Raw genomic sequence first — 26,441 nt, 5'->3', positions numbered from 1 at the left:
TAGAGAAAGGCCATGGGCTGAGGCTATTATTCAGTAGTAGAGCACTTACCTACCATGAGGGAGGCCCTGGGTTGGATTCCCAGAATCAAATAAATTAATGAAGTAAATAAATAAATTTCTTTCTCCTACCTGTGGGGTCTCCTCTCATTCCTTTCTGTTACACTTTCCGGACTTCAGAAAGTGACCATATTTGGACATATGTTTTGGTTTTGGTTTTGGTTTTTTGAGACAGTCTCACTACGTAGTTAAGGCTGGCCTCAAACTCTTGATGCATAACCTCCTGGATGATGGGATTACAGATGTGTGCCACCACGCCTGCTTTCTACTACTTTTTTTAAAGCATATTTTATGATAAAATTCTCTGCCAAATTTGTATTTTGTTCCAAAATATAACTTGTTGATGCATTCTTTTTTAATGTTTTTAATTTTCACAAAACTAGCTTGAAAAAATAGGCCCAGAAGAAACCAAACTCAGCCTGAACCATGGTGGGGCAGGAGTAGGTGTTTAATGTGGATTGCTGGACCTGGTGTTGGGGAGGGGAGGGCACTGGATCTCACTTGCCTATCTCAGTGCTTTGAACCATATTCTGACACCTTGGTCCAGAGTAAAAGCTGGTACACTGGCACCTGATCCTGTCCCAGGAGCCTCAATCCTGGCAGATATTGACCAAATAGTCAATATCCAGATATATGGGAAGGTGACAGGATATCTTCCAGGAAGGGCTGGGCTGAGGTCACTAAATTCTTTCTCCAGGCCTACACCCTTTTCTATCATCTCCAGTTCAGTGGCTTTAAGAAGAGGTGGGGCTCTGGGTCCTTGAAGAGGGGACACAAAAGGATCAGAAACTACCCAATGCTGGCTAGGGCCCCAGAGGCCAGCTAATGCCAGACTCAGACAGGGTAGAGGAAGGGTAGAGGACTTCAGAATCCTATTAAGCAGGAGAGGAGAGTCTGAAAGCTCCCAATTACAGACAGGAAGACTCAGGTTAAAGATGAATGAGTCACAGTAAGTGGGAAATGGTCAAAAGAAAGCAAGGAAGATTTGGGTATATCAAAAGATCAGGAAAGAGAGAACCCAGAATAAGAGAAAGGAGAAGCAGAGGAAAAAGAACATAGAGTGGTAGAGCGATGAGAGCGACTCAGGAAAGCTTTTCCATACTGAGGCCCTATAGTGGCTCTAATACCCCTGTTAGAGGCTCTGGTAGGCCAGATGCCAGTGGCTTAAACCTGTAATCCTAGTTACTTGGGAGGCAGAGATCAGGAGGATCACAGTTTGAAACACCCAGGCAAATAATTTACTAGACCCTATCTCAAAAGAAAAAAAAAACAAAAAAAAAAATCATCATCCCCCCGCCCCCTCAAAAATAAAGGACTGGTGGAGTGGCTCAGGTTGTGGGCCCTGAGTTCAAACCCCAGTACTGCAACAACAAAAAAATAGAGGTCCCCTGGTCAAGGGTTATGTCAGCTGTACTTCTCTCCTTCCCTACCCTGTGTCCTTAGAGAAGAGCTAGCAGAAGCTGTGGCCTGGGGTCCGGGAGCCCTACTTTTCTGGGAAAGTGAGCTCAGGGCAGAGCAAAGTGCAAGGCGGGCTTGCTGAGATGACACCTGTAAGGCTGGGCAAGAGAATTCCCCTTCTGACCCCAAGAACCACTCCCCACATTTTTGTGGCACTGGGGTTTGAACTTAGAGTTTGTACCTGCAAAGCAGCTGGACTGCTTGAGCCACACCTCCAGCCCATTTTGCTCTGGTTATTTTGGAGATGGGGTCTCACAAAGAACTATTTGCTGGGGGCTGGCCTTTAACTCAATCCTTCTGATCTCAGCCTCCCAAGGAGCGAGTATTACAGGCATGAGCCTCTGACACCCGGCAAAGTCCTCTTTCTTTCCTCTCAGGCCCTCCCAGAGTGATATTTTGGTGGGAAGGAATGCTGAGACCGGGGGTTTTAGTTTCTGCCTTGGTTCCCCTCCCTTCTTCTCTGGGGGTGGAGGGAGCTCTTGAGGGTCTGGCGAGGACCCACTATCATTTCCCACTGCCCTGAGCCTGGTCTCCAAGGCCAAGAATACCAAAACAACTAAGATGAAAAGATTGTTAGAGGTCCCAAGCCTTGACTAAGAACAGAGAGGAACAAAATGGCCCCATGGCACACAGCTTGTTCCTTGTAGGATTTGAATCTGAAGGCCCTAAGTCCCATCTTGGCCTCAGTCCTGTGACATCCTCAGGGTAATAGACCAGGGTGGGGTGAGGCAGAAACAGCTAGGATGAAAGTGAGAGGAGGCAGAACTTCATGGTGTTATTCACCTTGTGTTATGGGGCATTTGGTTTAGGGACAGGAGGTGAGAGGGTATTGGATGGGGACATTTACCAAGTAAAGATGGGCTCTAACATTGGTTGAGCATCTGTCCTTTGCCAGGGATCCTGTCTAGAGGTTTCTGTTTAATCCTCAAAGCAACTGGATCAACAAGTAGGTGTTATTACTCTCACCATCTGGAGAGGTAATGACTCAGAAAGGCCAACTGGGAAGAAGTTCAAAAGCCCTGCACTTGCCCTAACACTAACGAGGAGAGAAAGAAGTCGGGGGATAGGCGGGGAGTATAAGGATGCCATCCAAATGGAAGGCATTCCTCACCTGAGTACCAGAGGCAGCCCTGCCTGGGGCTGGGCAGGTTCAGAAAGCAGCAGGCCTAGGGGGTCACTTATCCATGTTGGCAGCAGTGTGATGGGGCAGGAGCTGGGGTACGAGGGCCAGCAGAGAGAACACCACTGTCCTCAGCCCTGGCATCAGAGCGCTGAAGGTTCTACCTGCCCTTCACACTTCTTGGAAGCTGGCGAAATGATGATCATCCAGGGAATCTCAGACATAAAAGGGCCCTGGAGACCTTCGGCCCCTGAGATACTGAGATTCTGTGGACAAGTATGAATCTGAGCCAATCTGGGAACTTCCCTCATGACTAGGGGTACAAGCCAAAGGGCAGTGGGTGGCGTTCCCCGTTTTGGCCAGACAGCACCTAGCTTTGAGGTAATCTGATTTATCACCTTAATGGAGGTGCACTACAGGCCCTGAAGCAGGCAGAGAGAAGAGAGAAGAGCTCCAAGAGGGAGGTGGACAGTCAGGGCCCAGACTGAGCAGTAGACGAAGACAATTTGGGTTGGTCCCCAGCCTCTGGCAAGGAGACCCCTACTCAAGCCCATCCTCTGCTCAATGCGTACTTCAACAGAATATGGGGCACAAGGCATGGGCACACCTGGGCAGTGCCCAGCCTTGGGATGACTAGGGGCCCTTGATCTTTATGTTCAAGGGTGAACATGCTTCCCCACAAACTCACCTTGGCCATCTGGAGTGACCTTGCCCACGCCCAAGGTCAGCAGAGCCAAGTGCTCACTCCTTAGTCTTTTGGGGTCTCCCACTCCTCACTCTTGGGGCCTGAGGTCTTCTATCCCCAGGACCTTACCCTGGGTTTGTCCAGTGCCCCAGAGACCTCAGGTAGAGGTGGGCCTGGCCCTGGCCTGGCTGTAGCAGACTATGGTCTCATGTGAAAGCACAGTGAGAATTGCCTTCCCTAGGCCCAGGAAGGACACTTCACTCTGCAGCTCCACACACACAGACACACACACACATCCTATTTTCTTACCTTCCCACAAACCCAGGCCTGCAGCCAACTCCCTGGAGAGGGAGGAAAGAAACCCTCTGATGTCACTCTGCACTTTAAGAATTGCTCTTATTGATATGGAAATACCAGAGTGGAGTCACCCCGGAGCAAATTAGGATGCCAGGGAACCTTAGACCCCAGAATGGAGGGTGAGGGTAAAGGTTAAGGAGGAGAAAAGCTGGCACACAGTCCCCACTGCCTCTTCAGAGACCACAACAAGGGACTACCAGCCAAGTCTGTCACTCTGAGTACACCCACAGAGCCACTCTGCCTGGTATCAGTTTCCTCTTGGCCATCCAGGGGCACCTCTGTGGGCTGTCTGTTATTCTCTTATCCAAATCCAGATGAGGGGTTGGAGATCCTGTTCCTCTCATGGAGGGCCTGTCATCACCTTTGGCCTCTGAATGTGGAGCTGGGGGTGAGAGAGACAGGTGAAGGCCAAGGGGCATCCCAGGAGTGGGGAGAAGCCTCAGGGGAGGTGGGCAGCCCCAGGGGAGAGCCAGCTCTTGCCTGAGTCACCTCTGTGCTAGGGTCAACATTCTCCAGGGCTGGCTGGAAGTGGCTGTGTTGTTTTTCAAGGCTGAACTTGTCCTCCTTCAGATTCCTGGTTGTGGGGAGAGATGTGGAGTGAGAGGGAGCCCTGAGGAGGCTGGGAGACACTGGTGGAGGGAGGGAGAGGGAGAGGAGGAGGTCCAGAGAAAGGAAGAGAGGGCTTCTGCCATTCAGCTCCTTGAAGGGGCCTCGGTTGTGAAGTAAGCCTGGGAAGCTACCCCATTGTGAGCCACGGATGGGAAGGACACATAGCTGCAGCCCCCATACCCACTCTGCCCACCATATGACAAGGGGCAAAAGTCACCCATGGAGAGCTCAGGCCACTGCCAAGGTCCTGGGGCAGTCATGGGTTGCAGGTCCCTATCGGGGTGGAGTAGGAGAAAGCCACTTGAGTGACAGGTGTCCCCAGCCATTGTTGTGACATAGGAACAGTAACCACAGCAGAGAGAGCTCAGCTCTGCCCAGATCTTCCTTCCCTCTCTCTGGTACTTGTGTATAACACTCACTTCCTGAGTCCTCCAGAGCTAGTGCCATCTGCCTGTCTCCACCATTCCTCTGCTGTCACCTCAGAGGGTCCTGTCCTTTTAGGAGGCTCTTGGAGGTCCTGTCCTCACTCCCCTCATGTCCCATTCTCACCTTCTTCCATGCTGAGCTGATAATGCCAAGGGCCATCATAGTCAGGCCACAGACCTCTCCCTCTCAACACCCCATCAGGCCCCTAGTTCTGCTCTACCTTCTAATTGTCCCATGAACACCCATCTCAGGCCCAAGGCACAGCTCAGGTGCCCCAAGAATCCTCCCTCACAACTCCCTTCTCCATCCTCTAGCAGCCAGACGTGGGGAAGCCTTGCCCTTCTTCCCCTAAGCTACCTATCTTGTCACCTGGTCCCCAGCTTTAGTGCTGTCCCCTCAAATCCTCCAAAGGGAGGCACAGCCTCCCCCATCTGAATGAACCCTGCCTGGGATGCCCTTTTCCTGTCCCCTCAGGGACTGTTTGTGGCGGCAGGAAACCATTTCTGACTCAGTGCTCAGAGAAACAGACTCAACTCAGGCAACATCTCCTGGCTGGGCCAAGCCTATCTCTGTGCTCTGGTCATGTCCTGGGCTTGTCCCTACCATCACTCAGCAGAGTGGGTGTCTCACACCCTTGCCAGGGTGCTCTCTTGGGACAGGAGCTGGCTCTTACCCACCCCAGTGCACAGGGCAGTCAAGAAGAATTGATGTGGGAAGGCTGGACTTGCTCAAGGCAGAGCCTGAGCAGAGGTGAGCCACACTGCTGTGAAAAGTGTTTTATGTGGACAGAGATCCACGTAGACAGCATAATGGCCGCATGAGCCAAAGGAAGCTAATGCACAAGGAGGCTCCATGGAGGGGGTAGCATCTCAACAAGATCTTGGACACAGAGTGGGATTGGGACCTGCAGAGATGGGAGGTAGGAGCTTTCCAGATGATGGCACAGTGAGTGCAAAGGGAAAGAGGAGAGAGGGGCAAGCCCCAGGAGACTGAGAGAACCTGAGAAAGGACTGAGAGTCACTAAAGGACTTTGGGGGGACTGAGTCAGGGAGCTAATGAGATGCACAAAACCAGGATGCAGCAGTAGATATAGGACAGGATGTCACTAAGCCACAGCAAGGCAGGCAGGACACCCTGTCAAGCCACAGTGCAGAGGCCCGGGCACATTTCCTGCCTCTCTGCACCCTCCAGTTCTGCCCCTCTCACCCACCCCTCCTTGCTCTGACAAGTACCTTCCCAAATGCCATTGTTCTGAAAACTGCCAGGGAAGCCATAGTTCACCCACTCTTGTTACACATCGAACTTCCGCCTGCAGATGGAAGCACAGTGAGCAGCTGGGGTAGGAAGTGCAGGAGGGAATTCAATGGACTCTCACTTAATATTGGGATGTAACTGAGGTGCCTGAGGGGGGAGGCCTTCCAGTAGGAAAAATCCCAAGTCACATGACCAGAAGCATAACAACACATCTCTAAAATGTTAAGACTGACAGCAATGACCTGGTCCTTATTCAGCAGAAGGCCAAATGGTCACATGACTTCCCCAAAATTTTGCCCTGCGACTCCATGAGAAACCTGGAATAAAACCCAGGCCTCCCAGTTCTAAAAGCAAAACGGTGGAGGATTTGGTTCTCTCATGTGGAACTGAGTCCCTGTCTCCTATGGCTGAGTGGGTGTGGTCCTGACTCCTGTATCCCTCTGGGCCTGCAGGAGATGTTGGAGATTTGGGATGTTACCTTCCTGGCTGAGTTCTCTCTCTCCCTCTCTCTCTCTCTCTCTCTCTCTCTCTCTCTCTCTCTCTCTCTCTCTCTCTCTCTCTCTCTCTCTCTCCTCTATTCCTCCCTCCCTCTCACTTTCTCTGCCTATGTCTTGAGACTCACACTCATCAGCCCTGCGACCTGGAGGAAGGAGAGATCAGTGAGCATGACCTAGGAGCCTACGAGCAGGGAGAATTTTAACAAAATTGCTTTCATTGTTTCTAATTATGACAAATACATATTATTACATTGACTGATAAAAAAATCAGAATTCATAAAAATAACAACTTTAATAATTCATCATTACAAATATCATGTGTTATATTTTTTTAAAGAAATTATTTTCATGAAGAGAAGATACAATATTTCATATAAGTTTTGTAGAAGTTAGACATAGTCCAGTGTTGGCAAATTCAAGGCTACATATAGGTCAGTGGCGCTCTCCTTGGTGCTGAATGTGGCCAGTGAGCTGAAGCACCTCTCCAGCACAGGAGCAGGAAGGCCTCCCCTGACTGCATGACAAGCCATGGGAGCTTCCACAGTGTTTACATTTGAGTTCCTAGCTCGGTGTGTCTCTCCTCTTCTTACTCTTGGTAAACACAGGGGTCATTTCTTATCAAGTCCCCGTGGAAAGCTCTCCATGAGGAAATGTTCCACCAAGCTTGGCCAAGCTGGGTCTCCCTCCCAAGGCCCACAGCGCCATGCAAAACTGTCTTTGCTTTACGATGCTGTCGTTATCACCTGGGGCCTCTGAATATGGATCTGAAAAGAGAGGCAGAGTCAGGTGAGGGTTGGGCCCATGAAAAATCTGGTTTTGGGGGCATAAGAAGCTTGGGCCTAAGGCTATGCTCAGCCTGGAACTTGTCCTATTACCTGGAGTCTAGCACAGACTGTATCTTCTCTTCCCAATCACACAAGCTTACAGGCAGTCTGGCAGGGATGTCATTTGTGCCCCTCACAAATGACAAAGCAGACATTGGGAAATAGTTCACAAGACCCTATCTCAAAAATACCAAACACCAAAAAGAAGGGCTGGTTCAAATCCCCAGTACCACTAAAAAACAAAAACAAGTTTGAGACCAGTCTGGGCAACCTAGCAAGACCTCGTCTCAAAAACAAAATAAAAAGTGGCCATCAGTGACACATTAAAGTGGAGAAGGAAAGCAGAGTGTCAGAACGGCAGATGCCAGCTGCTCTATCTCCCCGACCTGCTGTTCCCAGAGTCAGGTTCAGTGTCTGCAGCACAGTCTGGAAACTGTTTGGGAACAACAAACTGTCAACGTGACTTTGCTTTCCCAAAAGCCCTAACCATGTAGGAGAGATGATGTCTCAGGAGGAGGAGGGTGAGCGTCTTACTTTTGTCTCAGGGTTGATGTGGCTCAGGGAAGCCTCAAAGTTGCTGTACACAGAGTCCACTTGAACGTAATCTTCCCGATCTAGAGGAGGAGAAAGCCCCCCAGAGACAGATGGTTAGGAAGGCAAACTCTGGTCTCTCTCGAAGCCCAGCCAGTGGAGGGTGAGGGGTTCACCCTGCTCCCATGACACTGAAAACCATCAACAATGTAGTGGACGACCTAAATTATTCCAGCACTCCCTGAAACAGTCTTCACTGGGGATCGAGCTCAGGGCCTTGTGCTTGCTCGGCAGGCACTCTCCCACTTGAGCCAGGCTCCTAGTCCTTTTGCTTTTAGCTCATTCTTCAGATAGGGTTTCACACTTCTGCCTGGGTCAGCCTTGAATCTGGATCCTCTTATCTCTGCTGGGATTACAGGCATGTGACACCACACTCAGCCCCTGATGTAAGCATTTTAAGGCCATAAATTTCTGAGCACAGTTGTAGCTGCCAAGTTTTGATACCAAGTTTTTAGTGATTATTTAGATGCACATATTGTCTAGCTTCCACTATAATTTCTTGTTAAGTACTTCATAAGTTCTTTAGAAACTTAAGTTTTTTTCCATGAGTTTTATTTTCATTTTTCCAGAAATATTTTTGTTACTAATTTCAAAATTACTTGCATTGTGGTCAGATAATAATTTAAACATTTTTTTGAACATTGTTGAGGATTTTTTGTGGTCTGGTGTGTATCCATTCTTACAATTTTTCCACATAATTTTTTTTGAGACAGCTTCGTTATTTACACAGACTGATCTTGAACTTGAAGTCCACTTGCCTCAGTCTCCCAAGTACTAGAGTTTGAACTCAGGGTCTTACTCTTGCCTGTCAGGCAGGTACACTACTATATCAGCCACATTCACCTAGGACCCCTTTCTTAGAATAATTTTCCATCTTCAATATTTAAAGGCCTTCTTTCTAGAAATTTTAACATGCATTCAATATTACAAAATCTAATATTAATCCTTGGATGAAATGAAATTCACATGTTCTCTCTCTTTCTCTCTTTTCTTCTTTCTTTTCTTTTCTCCTTTCTTTTTATTTGGCGACAACAGAGTTTGAACTCAGGGCCTCATGCTTGCTAGGCAGGCACTGTTACCACATGTGCCTTTTTTTGTGATGGTTTTTAAAAAATTTGTTTTTGAGATAGGGTCTTTCAAACTATTTGCCTGAGGCTGACTTCAAACCTTGATCCTCCTGATCTCTGCCTGCCTCCCGAGTAGCTAGGATTATAGGTGTGAGCCACTGATGCCTAGCATCACTGACACGTTAGTGAGTTCACTTATCCCTAGGCACTAACCTATGTCCATACAAACATAGCTTTGTGTTCTAGAGAAATCTACCACCATTATATGACCTGTGTCTCCTCACCAGTCTAGTCATGCCATGCCCATATGTGTGTCCCATCCAGGGTCTGGCAGGAGTTAGCTGTGGAAATGGGATTTCAAATGTGTTACCAAATGTTTTGGGTAGGTACATCTTCCCTTCCCTCCTTTAAGCCCCACCATCTTTCCGAGGCCTTCTCTGTGTGTTGCCCCTAGTTGGAGCCATTCTGAGCCCAGCTGGGATTGCCAATACCTTCAGAGACATCAAAACCAGTGTTTTGGAAGGTCCCAGGGGCTGGTCTGCCATCCTCTTCATTCCACTTGTACAACTGAGTCACTCTGGACTTTTGCCTGGTGATTGAAATACCACAGAGACCCCGTTATCATCACAGAGCAGGAACAAGGACCTGAAGACAAGCTACATCCCTGTTTCCAGCTCCCCACTGTCCATTTTGAAGATGGAGGGATTAAAGACAGAAGAATCTGAGGTTGAGGAGGAAGAGGAAGAGGAGGAAGACCTGGAAAAAAAAGGAAGAAAAGACAGAAGTAGCTCGCCTTTTTGCTTCTCTCTTGAAGAGGATTGCAAACACCAGGATGATGACGAGGGCCACCAGCAACACTGCGCCCACTGCCCCCAGGAGCCCATACACCAGGCTCTTCTGGACACCCGAGTCACAGGTTTCTCCAGTGTACCAGTGGGTATCTGTCGTCAGGCATCTGAGATGGAAAAGAGGGGCAGAGAGGAGGGAACAAAGTTAGCTGGGCCCTGGTTCCACGAGTGACTAATGATACAGGGAAGAAGACTGTGAGGATCCCAAGGGTTGGACAGAGACCAGATCTAATCAACCTGGGCTGCTTCTTCAATGAAGCCAGCTCCAGGCTTCTGGATTTGGCCTCCTGTAGCAACCCAGAACCTAGAATGCTCGGCCAGTTTCTTTTCTTTTCTTTTCTCTTCTTTTTGTGAGACAAGGTCTTCCTATGTATTGTCCTTGAACTCATAATTTTTCTGCCTCAGCCTCCTGAGAACTGGGATTATAGGCATGCACCTTCATGCTTGGATATTAATATGCAATGCCTGTCTTGGCTTTCCTACCCTCTGTGAGTGGGCTTTGCAGACTCTTCACATACACACACCCCAGAAGAACGTGTGTATCCTTCTTTCTCTATTTTGCCAGCCTGGGACAGTGTTCTTTCCCTGGAAAGGAGGCCCTGTTCTCCCTACCTACTGGGAGCTTCCTGAGGCTGGGGTCTTCCTTCTACTCCCTCAGAACTTGTCACTGACCTCAGCCTCACCATCACAGAGATGACACCGGGTTAGGCAGTTCTTCAGCCGCTCTAGTTCTATTTTGGACCTAGCCTTAGGACTTGGGCATGCTTGTCCCTCCAAACCCAATCAAATTCCTTCGTATAGCTGAATGCATTCAAGACACCCAGGGACCTTGGCCTTCAGGAAGCCTCTTGGGTGGGGTCTGAGGGAGAGGGGCTGGGTTGGAGTCAGAGTGGGGTACTTACAAGCACTGGGGGCCACTGCGCTGTAGCTGGCACTTGCCATAGTGGCAGTCCAGGGAGGTGTTGAAGCCGGACATGCAGGGAGTGACACAGTACAGCTTGCCATCCTTGTATTCTGGCGTGAAGTAGGCAGCAAACTCCTTGCCAGCTGATTGGCATTCCTCTGAGGGGACCCAAAAGAGCAGCCATGATCAGGGTGCTCCCCCTTGATCCCCTCCCCTTCCTCCCTAGTCCTTCTCAAAAGCTGATAACTTCACCTACCTTCAGGATTGACTGTAACCGTAATATTTTGCACCGCAGTGGCAGTTGAGTTGAAACACAGTAAGGCTGTGAAGGAGACACAAAGTCCCTTAGAATAAGATTATCAGCCTCAGGTGGCTGAGGTTGTGTGTGTGTGTGTGTGTGTGTGTGTGTGTGTGTGTGTGTGTGTGTGACAGGAATGGGGCTGTGACAGGGAGGTAGGAAACTGAACCTTGCAAAGGTGGAACACCAAACTTCCTCCCAGCTCTCTACATCAGCCTCCCTTCAGGTGTTCTGCACACTCGGGTCCTTTTTGGTCCACACTGTCCTCTGTCACAATCCCCACACCACTCACTATACAGAAGACTCACAACATGACAAGTTTTCTCTCAGAGCCACTCTCCTGGTCACTTTTATACTGGTGGCCCCCATGGAATTATCTTGCATCTCTATCTGCTTTTGCACACTTCTTGGAATATGACAGTCTAGTGACAAGGGCCAGGACTGATTCCTGCATCTCAGTGTCCTGCAATTCCCACTGTCTTTCTCCTGTCCATTGCCCCAAAGGGACAAACATTAAACCGTCTCTGAACATTGCTCTGTCCTAGGAGAAATTTACTTGAGCAGTAATTAGTGCTGTTGCTCGTTTGCGTTTTGGTTGCATCCTGGATTTTCTCTTCCACCTGCTGTTTGGCTTGGTTGAATATTTCCTTGTATGCAGGGGTATAATGGGTCTTCAAGAGGACGTCATGTTTCACAACCACACTGCCAGGCCTAGGAGGGAGGGATGACATCTTTGAGCATCTTCTCATGGTCAGCCCTTGTGCTCACCCTACCCACCCCTTCCCCAGGCAGGTTCTGCTCTCCTGGGAAGGCAGAATTGGGAGGAGGGATGTTAAAATAATGATCCAGCACTTCTTGGGCAAATGCTCTGTTCCAGGCATAGCACCAGGCCCTTTCCCATAGGTCATCACAAAATGCTCTGTGCAAAGCAGGCTGAATGGCTCAAGTGGTAGAGCACCTGCCAAGCAAACACAAGGCCCTGAGTTCAAACCCAAGTACCACGCCTCCAAAAAAACCCAAAAACCCAAAACAACAACAAAGACAACTGACCTATGCCTAAAAGAGCTCCTCTACAAAGATTAGGCTCTGAGAAGTCTCCAGAGAGGCTCAGTATCAAACACAGACAGAGGTTGGAGACTACAGAAAAGGCCATCCTTAAGCTGTCACTAGATGTAACCAAGCAACAGATTGAGTTGTCCTGAAGAGGCCTTGGCCACAGGGCAGGAACTCATATCAAGGGGTCTTACAGTGGTCATGAATCCCCACATGTGACGATGGTGGGGGCCTGCAGGAGGTCTTGAGTCCCTAAGGACAGTATGCAAAAATTGAAGGTGCACTCATGCATTTTTTTCTTATCATCCATATTCTTGTCAATTCTAAAATGGTCTTCAATACCTAAAAGGTTAAAATTTCAATCCAAAGTCCCAAGACTTAGGACTTGGAAGCCAGGGTCAACACCATCAAGAGTCCAGACTTAGGTTTTTCCCAGCTCCTTTCCTCTTCCCTAACTCGGAATACAGTAGAGTAGGCAAACTTCTTCTCTTCTTTCTTTTTTTTGTTTTTTTTTAAGACAGGGACTCTCTCTGTTGCCCAGGTTGCCCTTGAATTTAAGAATCTCCTGTCTCTGACTCCCAAGTACTGGGATTAAAGGCCAGTGTCACCACACCCAGATTCTTTTTATTTATTTCATTTTATTTATTAATTTTTTTTGGTGGACCTGGGGTTTGAACTCAGGGCTTCACACTTTTAAAGCAGGCACTCTACCCCTTGAGCCCAATCTCTAGTCCATTTTGCTCTGGTTATTTTTGATGTAGGGTATCACAAACTAGTTGCCTGGGCTGGCTTGAACCTGACCTCACCTTCCAAATAGCTAGGATTACAGAGGTGAGCCACTGCGCCTGGCTCGTTTTGTTTTCCATTGGTTGAAAGTTCCTTATGAAAATTATCAATCATGACTGTGAGAAGCCATGAGAAGAGAGATTGTCTTCATGACCTTGGGGAGATGGTGGGGGATCCCATGCCAGTCCAGTTAGCCAGAGCCATTCAAAGAGTTTCATAAAATTGGATCAAATGATACACAAAAGGTTCTATGAGGGCGGAATCCATGTAGATGAGTGGAAGAGAATACTGCACAGGTGTACACCTGGAAACCTTTTCCCTTCGGTCTCCCTCCTCATGTTAAAATGTTTAGCTTCTTCTCTGAAAACTAATAGGGTGTCCTTCACTCATGACACAGCTTCCAGGTTTTCCAGATTGTCTGCCTGTCCCTAACAAAACAGGATTTCTGTTTTAATCTTGCCCCACCATTCTATAATCTATCCCTCAGGCAAAACATTGCATCTCTCTGAGCCTTGGTTTCTCATCTGTACAATGGGTACAGTTCCACTGGCCGCTCCCACACACTGCTTATAAACTTTCAATAGGAAATGTGTATGGAATCACTGTTGAGGGGTGTTGTGGGATGAGTTCAGTCCCTCACAAATTCAGATGTTTTGATGGTTAATCTTGATTGTAAGCTTGGTTGGATTAGAAGATTAGTAAAGAAACCTTTGGGTGTTCCAACTCTGAATGTGGGTGGCACCAGTTTTACAGGCTGGGGAGCTGGATAGAATAAGAGGGGGAAAGGCAGAGAGCCATTTGGTGCAGTCACTTTCTCTCTGTCTCTTTCTGTCTCCTTCCTGGCCACCATGAAATGAACTGCTGTGATCGACCATGTCCTTCCTGCCATGAAAACTGAAGCCTCTGAAACCATCAGCCAAAATAAACCCTTCATCCTTTAACTTGCTTTTAGGTATTTTTGTCATAGTAATGGAAAGTGCCACTAATACAAATGTTAAAGCTGTAACCCCCAAACCTCAGAATGTGACTGCTTTGAAATTAAGGTCTTTAAACAGTCAATGAAGCTAAAATAAGACTGTTGAAATGGACCTTAACCCAATCTGACTGTCCTTATAAGAAGAGGAAATTCCTCCAACACTCAGGAGGTTTAGGAAGAAGATGGTGAGTTTGAGGCCAGTCTCGGTTACATAGTGCGACCATGTCTCAAAAACAAAAATGGAAATTTGGACAAATAGCTGGGTTATGCACACAGAGAAAAGGCCATGTTGGACACAGCAAGAAGGCTGCTATTGGGGCTGGTGAAGTGGCTCAAGAGTTAAAGCAAGTGTGAGGCCCTGAGTTCAAACCCCTGTACTGTACCCACTCACCGCAAAAAAAAAAAGTGGTAGCTATCAGTAAGCCAAGGAGAAATCAACCCTGCTGATGCCTTGATCTCAGATTTCCAACCTTCACAGCTGTGAGTGATAACTTCTGTTCAGTCACGTAGTCCGTGGTGCTCTGTCATGACAGACCTCAAGGGTACCACAGGCACGGTTACAATGGCCTTTATAATTGTGACTATTGCTTCTGCTCCAATGACCCTCTTCTTTGCAGCCCCAGATACTCACTTCAGCTCTGTGATGTTGACCCCCTCATACTCGGAGATTCCAGAATAAATCTCTTTCATCTGAAAGGCAAGGGGCCACTGTGTCATGAAAGAGGTCCCATTTGGGGCCTGCTGTGCCTTTCTGGCACAGGATGGATGCCCCATCCCATAGCACCCCCCCACACCCATCCACATAGACACTCATCCTCATCCCCAGTCCCTGGTTTACTGGCCAAATGGACAGGTTCTTCCTAGAGACCAGCGCTGCCCTGGCACCCCCCTGGCGCCCCCCGTATTCCCCAAACTCTGACAAGCCCTGAGGATTGTGAATGAAGTTTCAAAATATTCCGAGGCATGTAGGAGGGTGAAGTAGATGCCTAGTAGAGTAGTGATTGACAGTGCTTGGATTATGTTTTTTCGGTTTCCCTCCATTAGACTGTGGTGAGCTCAGGTAATAGATACGCCTGATGCAAGAAGAAATGATGTGTTGAGAAGAGGGATGTCTAAGGGGTTTAGTGGATTAATGCCAGTAGGTGGTCAGCAACCTCCTAGTTCTGGGGTTGGGGCAAGGCTTGAGTGGTAAAAGGCTCAGAAAAATCCAGCGAAGAATAGTTCTGAGACAATAAATATACTATTCCTTATTGCAGTCCTTTTTGATCAACTGGGGTATGGTGGCCTTGGAACGTGCCTTCTCGCACCACATCCCGTCACCATTGATACATGGTTAGTGAGTTGGTGAGCAGTCCTAGTATTAAAAGGAATGTAGAGTTAAAGTGAAATCATATTGCTAAGCCTGATGTTATTAGGAGGGCGGATAGTGCTCCTGTTAGTGGCCATGGACTTGGGTTGACTATGTGGTAAGCGTGAACTTGGTGGGTCATTATGTGTTGTCATGGAGATATTGGCTAACTAGGAGTGTAAATACGTAGGCTTGGATTAGGGCTACTGCAAATTCAAGAATTGTGAGGAGAACTAGGATAATAAATGTCACAAAAGCTGTGGTTGGGTTGATAGTTAGTAGTGCTAGTGTAGCTCCGCTGATCAGGTGTATTAGTAGGTGACCTGCTGTGATGTTAGCTGTTAGTCAAATGGCTAGCACTATTGGTTGAATAAATAGGCTAATGGTTTTGATAATGACTAGTATTGGGATTAAGAGGATCGGGGTTCCTTGTGGTAAGAAGTGGGCTAGGGATGATTTCATTTTATGGCAGAAGCCTAGGATCATAGTTCCTGCTCAGAGTGGGATAGCCATTCCTAGATTTATACATAGTTGAGTTGTTGGGGTGAAGGAATATGGAAAAAGTCCGAGTAGGTTAGTTGACCCAATGAAAATAATAAGTGATATTAATATTAAAGATCAGGTACATCCTTTAGAGTTGTGCATTGTTATTATTTGTTTAGTGATTAGTTTGACTGCTCATTGTTGGATGGAAGTTAGTCGGTTATTGATTAATCAGTTTGGAGCTGGGAGTATAATACTTGGGAAGAGGATTACTAAGGTGACAATAGGAAGTCCTATTATAGTGGGGTAATGAAAGAGGTAAATAGATTTTCGTTCATTTTTTTTCTCAAGGGTTTTCTTGTTTTATAGATTCGATATTTTGGGGCATGGGGTTAGGTGAAAAGTTGAAGGGTTGGGTGAAAAGTTGAATGTTTTTACTTTTAATTGGAAAATAATAAACAGGGTGAGAATTATGGAGGTAATTGTTGTTGTAGATGTGTCGAGTTGTGGCATATCATTATGGAGAGCTAGCTCTCTGTCTTTAACTTAAAAGTGAATGCTGCGGTAGCTTCATAATGTACTTAAAGTATAGATAAGCATCAGTTTTCAAACTATTTGAGTGGGACTATTTCTAATACAATTGGCATAAAGCTGTGGTTTGAGCTGCAAATTTCAGAGCATTGACCGTAGTAAAGTCCTGGACGTGTGGAGGTGAGGGTTGCTTGGTTGAGGCCCTGGGATGGCGTCTGTTTTTAGGCCCAATGATGATACGGCTCATGAGTGTAGTACATCTTCAGATGAGATTAATATTCGGATGGGTACTTCTATTGGTAGTATGACTCCATTGTCAACTTCAAGGAGTCAGAGTTCTCCAGGCTTTAGTTCTGATGTTGGAATCATGTAAGAGTCGAATGTTAGGTCTCTAACATTTGGGGGGGAGGGACTGAAAACCTCACACCATTCTAACAAGAGAACAGCTTTTACTTTTCTTAATCCCTCCAGGGTCCTCCCTGGGGTCAACTGAGCGGCCCTGGGGTTGTGCTGTCCCAGGTTTACCTGTTCTGAGAATGTCTCATTGAACTTTTTAAATTCCTCAGAAGACCGGTTCTGAAGCTCATCGTGGTACACCTGGTTAGTGACTGTCACGGTCAGTTCCACTTGGGCAGAGACTGTCTGGTCTACAGGGGAAAGAACAAAGCACCACTCAGAGAGCAAAATACCCCCCTCCCGAGCTCCTGTTACAGAGGTCTGCACCCCAGCAACCCCACCATGGGTGTAGAAGGAGAGCCAGGCTCCCCTGACACTCAGTGCCCTGCAGGAAAGGGGAGACACCATACTCGGGGCTTACAGATGGAGACTGAGGGACCTTGAGGCTTAAATTCTCATAGGATACTCCTCACGCTCTGGTTTCTACTCCAGCATACCCAGACGCTCCTTGGTTTATGATGGGCTACCTCCTGATAAGCCCATCGTAATTGAACATATAAATTGGAAAGAAATTTAATCCTTCTAACTTAACAGGGCACACTGTAAAGTGCTGGTGGTTTCCTCTTGGGAGTGTGCAGCTAAGCATTGTAAGAAAGGATGGTGCCACAATCATTAGTCCAGCTAAAGATTCACATTCAATTTTTATTTGGCAATACTGGAGTTTGAACTCAGGTCCCTGCACTTGCTAGGCAAGCACTCTGCCACTTGAGTCAGACCTCAGTCCTTTTTGCTTTAGGTTATTTTTCAGATAGAGTCTTGCATTTTTTGACCAGAGCCAGCCCTAGATTGTGATCCTGTTATCTCTACCTCTTGCACATAGGATTGCAACCATGTACCACCATATCCAGATTATTTGTTGAGATGGGGTCTCACTAACTTTTTGACCAGACTGGCCTCAAAACATTATCTTCCCAATCTCCAACTCCCAAAATCTAGGATTATAAGCATGAGCTACTGCACCCAAGGTACATTCAAAACTTAAAGTATGATTTGCATTGAACTTGCATTGTCTTGGCACGATCATAAGTGAAAATGTCCTGTTGAACCATCGTACATTGGGGACCTTCTGTACTCTGTTTTTCCTTTAAGACAGGATCTCACTATGCAACCTAGGCTGGTCTCATACTTTCAATCCTCCTGGCTTAGCCTCCTGAGTTCTGGGATTATAGATGTGTACCACCTTGCCTGGCCTTGCAGTCATTTGTTTTGATGTTTTTTATGGCAAAATTCAGTGCCAAATTTGTAGTTTGTTCTAAAATACACCTTGTTGATTTATTTATTTCTAATGTTTTTAACTCTTTTACTACTAGCTTGGGGAAAAAGGCCCAGAAGAGACCAGATTTTTGAATCATGATGGGGCAGGAGCAGGGGTTTGATGTGGGTTGCTGGTCTAGGTGTTGGGGAGAGGAGGGTCCTCCCTGGGGTCTCACTTACCTATCTCAATGCTGTCAACCACTTCCTCACACCTTGGTCCATAGTAGAGGCTGGTGCACTGGCACTTGAGCCCATCCCAGAGGCCTCCATTCTGGCAGACATTGACATTGATCAGAAATTGGCATCGCTCTCCTGTGTATGTATCAGGGCAAACACAGCCACCTCCTATCCATTGCCCTCCATTGGAGCAGGTCCCTGAAAGAGACAACTAGTCAACCACACATACTTGATCAGCATATTAAATGCGTTTTCAAAGACATTGTCTGCTTTGATACTGTCATGAGACCCTGGGGGACACAGGATAGTCAGTGTCATCCTCACTTTACACACAGGAGAAGAGACATGAATACAGGCTGAGAGGCCTATATAAGGATCCAGGTAGAGGAAGACTTGACTCATTCTTGGAGTCCAGCATGCTTTACTTCAGCTTAGAAATGTGCGGAAAGAGAAATCTGTTGTTGTGAGAGGCAAGCCAACCATCATGGCTGAGAAAAATGAAACAGGAGACAGAGACTAAGTGAATCCAGGAGAAAGTGGCCTTATGAGATTGCACAGGACTGTGAGTGAACACTGTCATTGTCCCTCAATACAGGCTGCAGAAGACCTTGCACTAGCACTTGTTACTGCCACAATTGTTTATGATTACTTTCTACTTCCTGGGATATGGAGAAGGAGGGTGGAGTATAGATGTGTTGAGATGATTATCCACAACTCTTGACCGTGCATGTGGATCCATCCAGAAAATCTAAAGCTTTCTTCGTGTATTCTTGAAAAATCACTGTGCTTGTGTAGAACAGTATTCAGGATGCATTTTGTCTGGGGAAGCACAAAAGGCATGGGTGTACTCTGACCGACCTGTCTTATCTTGGCTTTCTGGTCTTCTCCAAACTCAGAGAGCAAGGGCCACAGACATGACAATCACATCATGAAACCTTGTCTCTGCTCCAAGATCCTCAGGAAGAATGGAACAGAGAAGTCAAGGGTCCTGAGCATGCTGGAGACACATAAATCCTAAGTCATCCCAGTATCCCATCAATTTCCCCACCCCTTCTCCATTCCTTCCTCTCTTCCTCCTCCACTCTCTACCCTTTTCTACTGAAGATGCCCTGACCTCATCTAGGTGCACAAGCACAGGTTGGTGAGTTGCTCCTAGGGTGTATTCACCTGTTGCCCAACAATCTAAAAGGAAGACCAACCTCTGGGGAATAGGAGGATAGAAGAGAAGATCATCTGCCTTCAGATAAGTGACCAACACCAGTTTTTGGACCCAGCAGTGGTGTACCTATCTGATATTTTTCTGTAGAACACCTACTATGGTTTGATTATGATTTGTCCTCCAGAGGTTCATATGCTGGAAGCCTGGTCCCCAGTTGGGTGATGTTGAGGGAGTGAAACCCTTAGGAGGTGGGGCCTGGTGGAAGGTCATTAGTTCATGCAACACCCTTCCTTCTTCATGCATGTATTAATCCTGGTCTCTCAGGGAGGACTGGGTCTCACAAGAGTGAGTTCATTCCTTCAAAATGCTTGTTACAAACTAATGAGGCCAGTTGCTCTCCACTCTCTTCCTTCCTAGTTGCACACGTGCCCCTTCTGCATGTACTTATGTCCCTTTCCACTTATCCACCATGTTCTGCTGCTCCTAGCGGGGCCCTCGCCAGATGCCAGATCCATGCTGTTTGGAACTTCCAGCTACCCAATTTATGAGGCAAAATAAAGTTTCTTTATAAATTACCCAGCATCAGGTATTCCACTATAGCAACACAAAACAGACTAAGACAATACCTATAGGGCTTCCTGAGAATACGAGGCCCAAATTGCCCACCTAAGGATGCTCAGGTCCCTTGTATGAGAACCAGGTGCTGAACAAGACAAAGAGATACTGAAGAGAAACCAGAGTACTTAAGTAGAGCTTAACAAAAGAAGAAATCACAAAGCTCTGGGAAAGTGAAGATGCCCAAAGAGGAGGAACTGTTCTTATAGAGATGATACTGGATAGGGTAAACCAAAATGTACAGGAGACACTCAAGAAATTCCAAGACAACAAAAATAGAGAATTTGAAAAAGCAAAAGAAGAAATAAAGGAAACCATAGAAGCACTGTATAACACCAAAGTGAAAGAGAGAACACGATGAATAAACAGATAAATGAACTCAGGACAAAAATAGACAACATTAAAGAGGAAAAGGGCCAGGATATGGAAAACCTCAGAAAAAAGAACGAAACAGAACTGCAAAACAAAACGGAAGGCCAATCCAGCAGAATAGAACAACAGAAGACAGAATCTCAGAACTTGAAGATGAAACGGTAATTAAAGGAAAAACCGAAGAACTATTAATTAAACAACTCAAGACCTGTGAAAAGAAAATGCAAGAACTCACTGACTCCATCAAAAGACCAAACTTGAGAATCATGGGCATCGAAGAAGGAGAAGAGGTACAAGTGAAGGGAATGCGTAATCTATTCAACAAAATAATAACAGAAAATTTCCCAAATCTAGAGAAAGATATTCCCATACAGATGCAAGAGACTTCCAGGACACCAAACAGACCAGAACAAAATAGAACTACCCCTCGGCATATCATTATTAAAACAAGTTCAGAAACTAAGGAAAGAATATTGAAGGCTGTAAGAGAGAAAAAACAAGTAACATACAAAGGTAAACCCATCAAAATCACAGCAGACTTCTCAACAGAAATATTAAAAGCAAGAAGAGCGTGGGGTGAGATCTTCCGGGCACTGAATGAAAATTACTTCAACCCCAGGATACTCTACCCAGCAAAACTATCATTCAAAATAGATGGAGCAATAAAAGTCTTCCATGATAAGCAGAAACTAAAACAATATGTGACCACAAAGCCACCACTACAAAGAATTCTTCAAGGGATTCTGCACACAGAAACTGAAAGCAAACAAAACCATGAAAAGACAGACAGCACCAAATCACAGGAAAAGAAAAAGCAAGACAGTAGAGAGTAACCTCAACTTAGGTACACACAATCAAACCTTCAAAAAACTAAGACAACTAAATGACAGGAATCACCACATACCTATCAGTGCTGACACTTAATGTTAACGGACTTAATTCCCCCATCAAAAGGCACTGCTTGATGAAATGGATTAAAAAGGAAGATCCAACAATTTGTTGCTTACAGGAGACCCATCTCACCGACACAAATAAGCATAGGCTAAGGATGAAAGGCTGGAAAAAGATTTACCAAGTCAATGGCCCCCGAAAACAGGCAGGAGTAGCAATACTTATCTCTGACAAAGTAGACTTCAAACCTACATTGGTCAAATGAGATAAAGAAGGACATTCCATACTAATAAAAGGGGAAATAGACCAAAAGGAAATAATAATCATCAACCTGTATGCACCCAATGTCAACACACCCAATTTCATCAAACATACCCTGAAAGACCTAAAAGCATATATTAACTCCAACACAGTGGTTGGGGAAGACTTTAACACCCCATTATCATCAATAGATAGGTCATCCAAACAAAAAAATCAATAAAGAAATCCAAGATCTAAAATACGCAATAGATCAAATGGACCTAGTTGATGTCTACAGACCATTTCATACAACTTCTACACAATATACATTCTTCTCAGCAGCCCATGGAACCTTCTCCAAAATAGATCATATCCTAGGGCACAAAGCAAGTCTCAGCAAATATAAGAAAACAGAAATTATACCATGCATACTACCTGATCACAATGCAGTAAAATAGAACTCAACAACAAAAGTAAAGACAAAAAACATACAATCAGCTGGAAACTAAATAACTCATTACTTAATGAACAATGGATCATCAATGAAATAAAAGAGGAAATTAAAAAGTGTCTGGAAGTCAATGAAAATGAAAACACAACCTACCGGAACCTATGGGACACAACTAAGGCAGTCCTGAGAGGAAAGTTGATAGCCATGACTGCATATATTAAAAAGACTGAAAGATCCCAAATCAATGACCTAATGATACATCTCAAACTCCTAGAAAAACAACAACAAGCAAATCCCAAAACAAATAGAAGGAGAGAAATAATAAAAATAAGAGCTGAAATCAACGAAATTGAAACCAAAACAACCATACAAAGAATTAATGAAACAAAAAGTTGGTTTTTGAAAAAATAAACAAGATCGATAGACCCCTGGCAAACCTGACTAAAATGAGGAGAGAAAAAACACAAATTAGTACAATCAGGAATGCAAAAGGGGAGATAACAACAAACACCATGGAAGTCCAGGAAATCATCAGAGACTACTTTGAGAACATATATTCAAATAAATTTGAAAATCTTAAAGAAATGGACAGATTTCTAGATACATATGATCATCCAAAACTGAACCAAGAGGAAATTAATCACCTGAATAGATCTATAACACAAAAAGAAATTGAAGCAGCAATCAAGAGTCTCCCCAAAAGGAAAAGTCCAGGACCTGATGGATTCTCTGCTGAATTCTATCAGACCTTTAAAGAAGAACTGATACCAACCCTCCTTAAACTGGTCCACGAAATAGAAAGGGAAGGAAAACTGCCTAACACATTTTATGAAGCCAGGATTACACTTATCCGAAAACCAGGCAAAGACACCTCCAAAAAGGAGAACTATAGGCCAATCTCCTTAATGAACATTGACGCAAAAATCCTCAACAAAATAATGGCAAACTGAATTCAACAACACATCAAAAAGATTATTCACCACGACCAAGTAGGCTTCATCCCAGGGATGCAGAGGTGGTTCAACATACAAAAATAAATAAACGTAATAAACCACGTTAACAGAAGCAAAGACAAAAACCACTTGATCATCTCAATAGATGCAGAAAAAGCCTTTGATAAGATCCAACACCATTTCATGATAAAAGTTCTAAGAAAACTAGGAATAGAAGGAAAGTACCTCAACATTATAAAAGCTATATATGACAAACATACAGCCAGCATTATACTTAATGGAGAAAAACTGAAACCATTCCTTCTAAAATCAAGAACCAGGCAAGAATGCCCACTATTTCCACTCCTATTCAACATAGTACTGGAATTCCTATAGCATTTCTATACACGAGTAATGAGCAAACTGAAAAAGAATACATGAAAATAATTCCATTTACAATAGCCTCAAAAAAATCAAATACCTAGATGTAAACCTAACAAAAGATGTGAAAGACCTCCACAAGGAAAACTATACACTTCTGAAGAAAGAGATTGAGGAAGACTATAGAAAGTGGAGAGATCTCCCATGCTCATGGATTGGTAGAATCAACATAGTAAAAATGTTGATTCTCCCTAAATTAATCTACATGTTTAATGCAATTCCCATCAAAATTCCAATGACATTCATTAAAGAGATTGAAAAATCTACCATGAAATTTATATGGAAACACAGGAAGCCACGAATAGCCAAGGCAATACTCAGTCAAAAGAACAATGCAGGAGGTATCACAATACCTGACTTCAAACTATATTACAAAGCAATAACAATAAAAACAGCATGGTACTGGCACAAAAACAGACATGAAGACCAGTGGAACAGAATAGAGGATCCAGATATGAAGCCACACAACTATAAGCAACTTATCTTTGACAAAGGAGCTAAAAATATACAATAGAGAAATAGCAGCCTCTTCAATAAAAACTGCTGGGAAAACTGGTTAGCAGTCTGCAAAAAACTGAAACTACATTCATGTATATCACCCTATACCAAGATTAACTCAAAATGGATCAAGGATCTTAATATCAGACCACAAACTCTAAAGTTGATACAGGAAAGAGTAGGAAATACTCTGGAATTAGTAGGTATAGGTAAGAACTTTCTCAAGGAAACCCCAGCAGCACAGCAACTAAGAGATAGCATAGATCAATGGGACCTCATAAAACGAAAAAGCTTCTGTTCATCAAAAGAAATGGTGTCTAAACTGAAGAGAACACCCACAGAGTAGGAGAAAATATTTGCCAGCTATACATCAGACAAAAGGACAGATAACGAGAATATATAGGGAACTTAAAAAACTAAATTCTCCCAAAAGTAATGAACCAATAAAGAAATGGGCAAGTGAACTAAACAGAACTTTCTCAAAAGAAGAAATTCAAATGGTCAAAAAACACATGAAAAAATGCTCACCATCTCTAGCAATAAAGGAAATGCAAATTAAAACCACGCTGAGATTCCACCTCACCCCGTTAGAATAGCCATCATCAGCAACACCACCAACAACAGGTATTGGCGAGGATGCGGGGAAAAAGGAACCCTCTTACACTGTTGGTGGGAATGTAAACTAGTACAACCACTCTGGAAAAAAAATTGGAGACTACTTAAAAAGCTAGACATTGATCTACCATTTGATCCAGCAATACCACACTTGGGGATATACCCAAAAGACTGTGACATAAGTTACTCCAGAGGCACCTGCACACCCATGCTTATTGTGGCACTATTCACAATAGCCAAGTTATGGAAACAGCCAAGATGCCCCAGCACTGACGAATGGATTAAGAAAATGTGGTATCCATACACAATGGAATTTTATGCAGCCATGAAGAAGAATGAAATGTTATCATTCGCTGGTAAATGGATGGAATTGGAGAACATCATTCTGAGTGAGGTTAGCCCGGCCCAAAAGACCAAAAATCATATGTGCTCCCTCATATGTGGACATTAGATCAAGGGCAAACACAACAAGGGGATTGGACTATGAGCACATGATAAATGCGAGAGCACACAAGGGAGGGGTGAGGATAGGTAAGACACCTAAAAATCTAGCTAGCATTTGTTGCCCTTAACGCAGAGAAACTAAAGCAGATACCTTAAAAGCAACTGAGGCCAATAGGAAAAGGGGACCAGGAACTAGAGAAAAGGTGAGATCAAAAAGAATTAACCTAGAAGGTAACACACACGCACAGGAAATCAATGTGAGTCAATGCCCTGTATAGCTATCCTTATCTCAACCAGCAAAAACCCTTGTTCCTTCCTATTATTGCTTATACTCTCTCTACAACAAAATTAGAAATAAGGGCAGAATAGTTTCTGCTGGGTATTGAGAGGGTGGGGGGGAGAGGGAGGGGGCAGAGTGGGTGGTAAGGGAGGGGGTGGGCGCAGGGGGGAGAAATGACCCAAGCCTTGTATGCACATATGAATAATAAAAGGAAAAAAAAGATTGATTGAGTAATGTCCTTTAAGGGACATTGAGTTTAGCCTGCAGGGGTATCCATGGTAAATCTAATTCAATGAATGAATGTACATAATATATGATATATAATAGAAAAATAGCATGTGAAAGTCTTAAAGAATGGGAAGTAAGTCAAACTAATTTTAACAAAAGCACAGAGAATCAAATGAAAGTTCTAGATGCAGAGAAAGAAAAATGAGACATAAGAAAAATGATTCACCGATATGCATGCCAGTAGAGTCTGGCTTGTTAGAAGTGAAGAAATATTTTATAAGTCAAAGCAAAACACAAGTTAATGCTGGCAGCTGTGTACCAAGATTATATGCAAATATTACTGGCAATACTGTCATGAAGAAATTGATACTTACATATGCAAGATAAATCGAGGAGGAAAAAGCACTAAAATATGAGAAATCCAAATAAAACATTTGGAGTTTATGCCATTATGACCAAAAAAGGCAATGTGAGAGAGAATTTCAGAGTACAAAAGGGAAAAACACAAGAAGAGACCAGATTACTGGGAAAATGCAGCGAAAAAGACACACAATATACTCTGTGAAGATAAAGCAGAAAAAAGCAATGAATAAGTGTGCATTTACATGACTTAAAAATTTCATATAGCAGAAAAAAGACAGCACAATGGCTAAAGATTAACTGCATAGCAAAAATAGGCAGGGATGGAAAATGAAACAGAAGAGTGAGATTGAAAATACAGAATTAGATGAATGAATATCACAAAATTTAAAATAATAGGATGAAATAAATCACTGACCTGTTGTAGTTGTTGGAGCTGTAGTAGTTGGAACAGGGGTGGTTGTCGGTGTCACTGTAGAGGCAACAGTGGAAGCTGAAGATGTGGTCATTGTGGTGGAAGCAACACTTGTGGTGCTAGGATTAACTCCAACACTTGTAGTGGTGACAATTGAAGGAGTGACAGATATAGTACTGCTTGGGGGATTAGAAGAAGTAATGCTTTCCTTTGTAGAAGTGGATGAAGGCAGGGTGGTAAAAGAGGTGCTCTCAGCAGATGTGGTAACTGGGGTGCTGCTGACTACACTGGTTTCAGCAGGAGTGGTAATGGGTGTGGTCACCTCAGTAGAAGTTGTCCCAAGGGTGGTGCTGACTAGAGTAGTGGATAATGGAGTGCTTCCTACTGTAGGTGGATGGACAGTAGTGCTGGTTACTTCCAAAGTAGTAGATGAGCTAGCTT

At 44.8% G+C, this 26,441-nt stretch overlaps 1 protein-coding gene across 1 annotated transcript; it reads right to left on the bottom strand.

Annotated features, from left to right (window-relative positions):
• Nucleotides 1-6,868: 6,868 nt before the first annotated feature.
• LOC141424249 (mucin-17-like) lies at nt 6,869-26,094 on the bottom strand. Its single transcript, XM_074077810.1, has 11 exons — nt 26,004-26,094; nt 18,063-18,257; nt 16,698-16,819; nt 14,442-14,500; nt 11,552-11,706; nt 10,954-11,019; nt 10,696-10,855; nt 9,739-9,900; nt 9,437-9,534; nt 7,822-7,901; nt 6,869-7,227 (listed from the first exon to the last, which is right to left on the bottom strand). The coding sequence occupies exons 1-11, from the start codon at nt 26,092-26,094 to the stop codon at nt 7,186-7,188; spliced, it is 1,230 nt and encodes a 409-aa protein (XP_073933911.1). The 3' UTR covers nt 6,869-7,185.
• Between the last annotated feature and the right edge of the window lie 347 nt (nt 26,095-26,441).

Source organism: Castor canadensis, chromosome 6, assembly GCF_047511655.1.
Source record: "Castor canadensis chromosome 6, mCasCan1.hap1v2, whole genome shotgun sequence".
NCBI classification, from domain to species: Eukaryota; Metazoa; Chordata; class Mammalia; order Rodentia; family Castoridae; genus Castor; species Castor canadensis.
This window is presented reverse-complemented; position numbering and strand designations above follow the sequence as displayed.

Coding starts and splice junctions, on each gene's coding strand:
- LOC141424249 (XM_074077810.1), bottom strand. CDS start 26,094: ATGACCACATCTTCAGCTTCCACTGTTGCCTCTACAGTGACACCGACA. Junction 9,901..10,695: donor CGCAGTGGCCCCCAGTGCTT/GTAAGTACCCCA, acceptor TTTCCATCTCAG/ATGCCTGACGACAGATACCC. Junction 7,228..7,821: donor ACATCAACCCTGAGACAAAA/GTAAGACGCTCA, acceptor CTCTCTTTTCAG/ATCCATATTCAGAGGCCCCA.